We start from the raw sequence: 8761 nt of genomic DNA, 5'->3' as shown, positions 1-8761 counted from the left end.
CCCACTCCCAACTCCCCCAGACGCCGCAGCATGATACCGTGGTCCACGGTATCAAAAGCCGCTGAGAGGTCCAAAAGAACTAGGACAGAGGAATAACCCCTGTCCCGGGCCCTCCAGAGATCATTCACCAGCGTGACCAATGCCGTTTCCGTGCTGTATCCCGGCCTGAAGCCCGACTGGAGCGGGTCCAGATAGACTGAACCATTGGTCAGTAATCAATTCTTGTTTTAACTTCTTTGTCAAAGGATCATCAGGGTTAAGAGTCCTTGAAGATTTGTGACTTTGGGGAGTTATCTGAGAAATAACTTGAGGTGGGGGCATAATAGAGTCTATGACTTGCTCACATTGGCTTTTGTATTGGGACAATCTGGAGAGGGCATCAGCTAAGAAATTCTTTCCATCCGGCGAATATTTCAGGGTGAAATTAAAATGATTAAAATATTGCGCCCAGCGCACTTGTTTAGGAGACAGTTTACAGGGAGTTTTTAGTGTCTCTAAATTTTTGTGATCAGTCCATACTTCAAAAGGCACCTTGCTCCCTTCTAGGAAATGACACTACGTTAGCAAAGCCCATCTAATTGCAAAAGCTTCTTTCTCCCAAATGGCCCACTTCCTTTCTGTGTCTGTGAATTTTTTTGAAGTGTAAGCACAAGGCTGTAAAACTCCCTCATGATTCTTCTGCAAGAGTACTGCCCCCACAGCTACATTGCTAGCATCGGCTTGAATTACAATTTGCTCCTCTTGGTGAGGATGTTTTAGAATTGGCTCAGCAGCGAACAGTCTTTATAAATTCTCAGAAGTGGTTTGGCACTCCAAAGACCAGTGCAGAGGCTGATCTGGATGCGGTTTTCCTCCATCCTTACCAGTTTTTAATAGTTCTGTTAGAGGCAAAGCGATCTCGGCAAACAAAGGAATGAACTGATGGTAAAAATTAGCAAATCCCAGGAAACTCTGGAGTTGTTTCCGAGTCTTTGGGGGCTGCCATTCTATACCGGCCTTCACCTTAGCTGGGTCCATTTCGGTGCCTTCGCTAGAAATTCTATAGCCCAAATAATCCAAACGTGTGTGATGGAATTCACATTTAGAAAGTTTGGCATAGAGCTTAGCATTCAGCAGTTTTTTCAATACTTCTCGCACTAAACTTATATGCTCTGCCATAGTCTCTGTATAGATTAAGATGTCATCAAGATACACCAAACCCCCTTTGTATAAATGTTTGTGTAGCACCTGGTTAATCAGCTGCATGAACACGGCAGGTGCTCCCTGTAATCCAAATGGCATGACCTTAAATCACGGGTGTCAAACTCACAACGTCACATGATGTGTTGCGATGTATCGTGACTTTTTTTCCCATTGCTGGCAATGGGGTGGGCGCGGTTTTGGCGTGACACATCCGGCCTGTGGGCCGGCAGTTTGACACCCCTGCCTTAAACTGATAGCTACCCAGAGGCAGTTTTCCATTCATCGCCTTCTCTAATCCTCATGCGGTAGTACGCCTCTCTTAGGTCTAATTTGGTAAAGATTCTCCCCTTCGCCAGATGAGTTAACAAGTCTTTCATTAAGGGAAGGGGGTACATATTTTCCACACTCACCCCATTGAGGCCCTCAAAATCCACGCAGAGCCTAAGCGACCCAACTTTTTTCTCTTTGAATAGCACTGGGGCCGCTACTTTGGATTTGGCAGGCTCGATGAAACCTCTGGCTAAATTCTTCCACCTCGAGGGGGGTCATGGCATACATCTTTAGCTTTGCTAACTTGGCCCCTGGCCAAGTATTAGTATTAGTATTAATACCGCTTTATAAAACCCTAGTAAGACCACACCTGGAATACTGCAACCAATTTTGGTCACCATACTACAAAAAAGATGTTGAGACCTTAGAAAAAGTTCAGAGAAGAGCAACTAAAATGATCAAAGGCCTGGAGACTAAAACATATGAAGAACGGCTGCAGGACTTGGGTTTGGCTAGTCTAAAGAAAAGAAGAAACCGGCAACATGATAGCAGTATTCCAGTATTTGAGGGGCTGCCACAAAGAAGAGGGTGTCAAACTATTCTCCAAAGCACCAGAGGGCAGGACAAGAAACAATGGTTGGAAACTGACCAAAGAGAGAAGCAACCTGAAATTAAGGAGAAACTTCCTGACAGTGAGGACAGTTAACCAGTGGAACAGCTTGCCTTCAGAAATTGTGGGCGCTCCATTACTGGAGGTTTTTAAGAAGAGACTAGACAGTCACTTGTCTGAAATGGTATAGGTTCTCCTGTTCGAGCAGGGGGCTGGACCAGAAGACCTACAAGGTTCTATTCTATTCTATTCTATTCCTACCTCACCTAGTGAAGTGTGGGGAGCTGGCGCTATTGAAGACCAAGAACAGTCCCTTGAACTGTTAAGCGTGGCCATAGAACTTATTCCAGGGCCCCAGCTGATATCCAGTGAATACCGAGACTTAGCAGACGTTTTTGGCAAAAAGGAATGTGACAACCTTTCCCCCCCCCACCCCCACTGGGGGACTGACTGTGCAATTGAGAACTGTGAGCCAAACTTCCCAAGCCAAAAATGTATTCAATGACGCCCAGAGAATTAAAAGAGTTGAGGGGATACATCGACAAGAATCTAGCCAGAGGTTTCATCCAACCCGCAAAATCGTCTGTGGCTGCCCTGTTCTAAGAGAAAAAAGATGGATCGCAGGGTGCAAATCAAAGAGGGAGATGAATGGAAAACAGCTTTCAACAGCCCTCCGGGAAGCTTCCAGTTCAGAGTTATGCCTTTTGGCCTTCAAGGGGCCCCTGCTGTGTTTATGCAATTAATCAAGTGCTGCATGATCACCTGTATAAAGGGGTTCTAGTCTATCTTGATGACATCCTTATTTACACCGAAACCATGGCAGAGTACATCAAATTAGTGCGTGAAGTGCTCAAAAAGTTGCCTAAAGCCAAGCTTTATGCTAAACTCTCTAAGTGCGATTTCCATCAGACACGCCTCGACTATCTTGGGTACCGGACTTCCAGTGAGGGGGTTGAAATGGACCCAGCCAAGGTCAAAGCGGTGCTTGAGTGGCAGCCTCCACAAACCTGTAAACAGCTTCAGATCTTCCTAAAGTTCACAAACTTCTATTGGCTGTTCATTCCTTCTTTTGCCAAGATAGCCCTGCCAATTACTGAACTGTTGAAAACTGGAAAAGGGGGGGGGAGCCTCAACCCTGTCAACCCGTCATGGTCTATGGAATGCCAAGCGGAATTTGAAAACTTAAAGAGACTATTTGCATCTGAACCTGTCCTGAAACACCCCGATCCTAACAAACAGTTCATAATCCAAGCTGATGCAAGTGATGTGTCAGTGGGAGCGGTCCTTTTGCAAAGAAATCAAAAGGGGGACTTACAACCCTGCGCCTATACCTCTAGGAAATTAACTGATACTGAAAGGCAATGGGCAATATGGGAAGTGAGGTGGGCCTTATTAACATGGCGTCATTTCCTTGAGGGAAGCAAAGTGCCTTTTGAAATGTGGACTGATCATAAAAATCTAGAGGCACTGAGAACCCCTCGAAAGTTGTCCCCTAAATAGGTCTGTTGGGCACAGTACTTTAATCGTTTCAATTTCACTCTGAAATACCTTCCTGGGGAAAAAAATTCCTTGGCTGATGCTTTATCTAGGACGGGTAGGCAACCTCGGCTCTTTTATGACTCATGGACTTCAACTCCCAGCTATGCTGACTCAGGAATTCTGGGAGTTGAAGTCCATGAGTCATAAAAGAGCCGAGGTTGCCTACCCCTGATCTAGGATGCCCCAGTACAAAAAGCCGCCAAGAGGACATTATAAACCCTATTATTCCCCTGCCACAATCAGCTTCGCAAATAACCACTCGCGGTCAAACGCACACACAGCCAGCTGAGCCAGAGAACCCTCTAAGAAAGAAACTTAGGGAAGAATTAAAGACTGACACCTGGTTCCAGGCAAATAAGACTCTACTGACCCAACAGGATGTGTTAGCCTGGAAGGTCTCTAAATTGTACCTACCCGAGATCCTCGGAATCCAAGCACTTCAACGCAGTCACAACACCAAATTCGCCGGTCACTTTGGCTTTTTAAAAACATTGCATTTGGTCCAGAAACAGTTTTAGTAGCCAGGGATGAAAAAGGACATTGAAAGCTACATAAAAAGCTGTTTCATTTGCGCTGCCATGAAAAGACGACCAGGGAAACTCCCTGGATTGTTGCAGCAGGTAGCTGGGAGGAAATAGCTATAGACTTTATTGTTGAGCTACCAGAAAGTAGAGGAAATACCGTAATATGGACTGTCATTGATCTTTTTTCTAAGCAGGCTCATTTCATAGCCTCAGGGGCTTTCCTCGGCTTTTCATCTGAGCACGAATGGATCGACTGAAAAAGCTAACACAATGGTGGAACAATACATCAGATGCTACGTTAATTACCAACAAACGAACTGGGCTGACCTACCTTTTGCTGAGGTGGCTTACAATAATACTGTGCATAGCAGTACTGGACTTACTCCATTTAAGAGAGCCACCGGCCGAGAGTTTGTCACTATGCCTGAATACCCTCAGGAACCACCTGCCTCACAAACATTAGACCAGTGGGTGACATCATGGCAAACTGTTCAGACTAATGTAAAAAAAGCTCTAACACAAGCTGCAAAAACTTACAAGGAACAAGCCGATAAGAAGTGGTCCCATCAGAGGCCGTTTCTGCTGGGGGGAAAAGGTCTATCTTTCAGCCAAATATTTAAGACTTGAATTGCCCAGTAAGAAACTGGGACCGAAATTTCTTGGTCCTTTCCCTATAATTAGAATTATCAATCCTGTGACAGTTGAATTGAAACTTCTTCGCTTACTTGGGAAAATTCACCCTGTTTTCCATTGCAGTTTGCTAAAACCTCTGAGGGAATCCTCATTGAGACCAACTCCCAAGAAAGCACCTGGTCCCCTTTTAGTTCAAGGAGAAACTCATTATGAAATTAAGCGAATCCTTGACTCTAGGTTATACAAAGGGAAATTACAGTTCCTAGTGCAGTGGAAGGGGTATCCTTTATCAGAGGCTACCTGGGTTAAGAGTGTAGACGTCAAAGCAGACCGGTTGATAAAGACGTTTTATGATAAACACCCTCAAAAGACTTGGGGAGATTCCTAATTTACTCTTTGTTTTCTGCAGGATTTGTTTTCTCTTTAGGGGATCCGACTGTCAAACCTGCAACAAACCTGACTGAAGCCAACTTGTTCATTTTCGGTTGCCACAAGATTGGGGGGAGGAGGTATGGGAAGTTCTATGCTAGCCTAAACAATTCTCTGTCCCGTGGGAACCAAGGTCATTTCTGTTCCCTCAGCTGGGGGGTTGAGCCTAATGTCAGAAAGCCCGCCAATCTATTCTATTGGGAAACATACTTCATTGCATACATTTGGGGGGTGGGAATTTTAACTTTGTAATACTGTTGCTTTGGGAGGGATCTTTAGTCATGGTTTCACTTTTGATCATGCTGATACTTTGTAACCAATAAACATGTTCATAGAGGAAAACTGAAGCCTCGGAGTTCTGCTTTACTTGGTCTCATCTATCGAAACTGTGACACTCAGCTTGTTACCGATATAAAAGACACCTGTCCACAGAAGCAATCAATCAGATTCCAAACTCTCCACCATGGCCAAGACCAAAGAGCTGTCCAAGGATGGCAGGGACAAGATTGTAGACCTACACAAGGCTGGAATGGGCTACAAGCAGCTTGGTGAGAAGGTGACAAGGGTTGGTGCGATTATTCGCAAATGGAAGAAACACAAAATAACTCAATCTCTCTCAGCCTGGGGCTCCCTGCAAGATCTCACTTTGTGGAGTTTCAATGATCATGAGAATGGTGAGGAATCAGCCCAGAACTACATGGGAAGATCTCGTCAATGATCTCAAGGCAGCTGGGACCATAGTCGCCAAGAAAACAATTGGTAACACACTACGCTATGAAGGACTGAAATCCTGCAGCGCCTGCAAGGTCCCCCTGCTCAAGAAAGCACATGTACAGGCATGTCTGAAGTTTGCCAATGAACATCTGAATGATTCAGAGGAGAACTGGGTGAAAGTGTTGTGGTCAGGTGAGACCAAAATCGAGCTCTTTGGCATCAACTCGCCGTGTTTGGAGGAGGAGGAATGCTGCCTATGACCCCAAGAGCACCATCCCCACCATCAAACATGGAGGTGGAAACATGCTTTAGGGGTATTTTTCTGCTAAGGGGACAGGACAACTTCACTGCATCAAAGGGACGCTGGACAGGGCCATGTACCTTCAAATCTTGGGTGAGAACCTCCTTCCCTCAGCCAGGAAAATGGGTCGTGGTTGGGTATTCCAGCATGACAATGACCCAAAACACACGGCCAAGGCAACAAAGGAGTGGCTCAAGAAGAAGCACATTAAGGTCCTGGAGTGGCCTAGCCAGTGTCCAGACCTTAATCCCATAGAAAATCTGTGGAGGGAGTTGAAGGTTCAAGTTGCCAAACGTCAGCCTCGAAACCTTAATGACTTGGAGAGGATCTGCAAAGAGGAGTGGGACAAAAGCCCTCCTGAGATTTGTGCAAACCTGGTGGCCAACTACAAGAAACGTCTGACCTCTGTGATTGCCGAGGGTTTTGCTACCAAGTACTAAGTCATGTTTTGCAAAGGGGTCAAATACTTATTTCACTCATTAAAATGCAAATCAATTTATTAACTTTTTTGAAATGTGTTTTTCTGGATTTTTTGTTATTCTTTCTCTCTTGTTAAAATAAACCTTCCATTAAAATTATAGACTGATCATTTCCTTGTCAGTGGGCAAACATACAAAATCAGCAGGAGATCAAATACTTTTTTCCCCTCACTGTATTAGGCCCATCTCCAAAAAACTAGGGTTTATTTTGGGGTTAGGTCTTACTTTTGGGGAAACATGGTAGGTGCAAATGTATTGTCCATCAGAGGTTGGAACTATGCCATGGTATCCTTGCAGTTTAGTGGGATATTCATCCATCTCCACAATTAGGAAATAGAAGATCCAGCAAGTTATCTTTTAAATTAGAGAACAAAATGAAATAGTTGTACCTGCTACCAGAAAATATTGACTTTGATATACCTTACAACTTTAAACAATACATTCCATCAAATTTTCACAAGTGTCATTCAGGTGACATGGCACAATCTTTGATCATCTGTATTTTGAAAATAGATCTTCTTTATCACTGCCTGTGGGATAAACACTAACATTTTTTCTCTTGATTATATAGGAAAAACTCAGATGAAGCTGATCTGGTTCCTGCCAAGGAAGCTAACATCAAGTGTCCACAGGTGGTCATCTCATTTTATGAGGAAAGGCTCACATGGCACTCTTATCCCTCGGAGGAGGATGATAAGAAGGATGACAAGAGTTAAGTTGCTTGCCCTTCTGTCCTCATCCCTCCTTTGGCTGACTTTTGTATTAAGAGAACAGACTGTGGGTTTGAACATGAGGAAGAAGTGAAGAGACACTTGGCTGAGGAGGATACCCTCTGTAGAAACAGGACAAGATCTCTGCTTGTGTGTGCATGTGCATATTCATAATCTGTCACCTTGATTGGAGGAATGAAGGCCACCAACAGAAACAGCAAGTGCAGGTGCTTGTTCTGTAAAGATCACCTGAAATTTGCAACCTTTCTCCCAAATAGTATTAACAGCATTTTTATAGTTTAGCATGTGTGTGTAGGTTTGATTCCTTTTTTGCTATTTTTTGTGTATTGTTGAGGTGGGAAGGGAGGGTATGCGCCAACTGACTTGAAACAAAGTGTAGTTTACAGTATTCTATAGCCAGAATCATAGTTCTTTAAAAAAAACCTGCATCTTACTGCAATTAAAATAGGTTACTCTTAATCAAAATGCTGGAGCAAATGCATCTTAAGTGTTAGCATTAACAGCTAAGGCTGTAATCATGAATGCAGCTAATAAAAGAATTATTGTCACACATCTAAAATTAGGGAAGAGGAAAATTTAACACCTTGTCCTAAAATAGACTTTCTTTTCTGTATCCTTTTAACTTCCCCTTCCCACAGAACTAGGATTACTTTACTTTCCTGTATGTATTTGAACTTGAGAATCATGAGTGGTGGGGGGACGAAAGGAGTGAAATCTACTTTCCTACAGCATAAGTTGCAGAATAGTCTGTAAACACTTTTTGTCAGACCTGGGCATTAATGATTACTTTGCCTTGGCCCTCCACTTATTTTTAATGTAATAGACTTCTGTTTTTACAAAGGACATAATTTTACCTCTGAATTTGCTCAAGTCCTAGTAAGCCACCAACTTCTTCACAGGGCAGCATGTATGTAGAACTGCATTGTACAAATCTTTTTTAAAGTAAAGCATGTGTTAGGCTTCTGTGAAAATGTCTAAAACTTAATTGTTTGGATTTTAACTTCATACTGAACTGTCCTTTTGTCCATAATAAAATTTTAGATTTATAATCCTGACCTTTCTTTTTCTTCTCCCTCTAGGCAAGGTCTCCCTTGCAAGTATTACATAATGGGGAAGTGAATCTAGGGTTTAGAAAATACATTGTTTTAAATTTGTTCATGACACTGTACAGTATACAATACTTAAGACAATTGTATCCTATAGGTCCTGCTATTAAGATAACGGGTGACAAAGTACCCTTTTTATTATTATTATTATTACTTTAATTTATACCCCGCCCTTCTCCCGAAGGACTCAGGGCGGCTTACAGGCAAATAAAAAACGAAACTATACAATAAATATCTAAAAAC

General features: G+C 43.2%; 1 protein-coding gene across 1 annotated transcript in view; it reads left to right on the top strand.

The window, feature by feature from the left end:
- Positions 1-8449, top strand: part of LOC107295370 (chromobox protein homolog 1) — a 56432-nt gene extending 47983 nt beyond the window's left edge. The window contains exon 5 of the mRNA XM_015824683.1: positions 7253-8449. Within this exon, the coding sequence (XP_015680169.1) occupies positions 7253-7397 (145 nt within the window). The 3' untranslated portion in view covers positions 7398-8449. The remainder of the gene's footprint in view (positions 1-7252) is intronic.
- The last annotated feature ends 312 nt before the right edge of the window (positions 8450-8761 follow it).

Source organism: Protobothrops mucrosquamatus, unplaced genomic scaffold (genome assembly GCF_001527695.2).
Source record: "Protobothrops mucrosquamatus isolate PMUCROS unplaced genomic scaffold, P.Mucros_1.0 scaffold2322, whole genome shotgun sequence".
Lineage (NCBI taxonomy): Eukaryota > Metazoa > Chordata > Lepidosauria > Squamata > Viperidae > Protobothrops > Protobothrops mucrosquamatus.
Note: the sequence above shows the minus strand (reverse complement) of the source record. Positions and strands in the feature narration are given on the sequence as shown.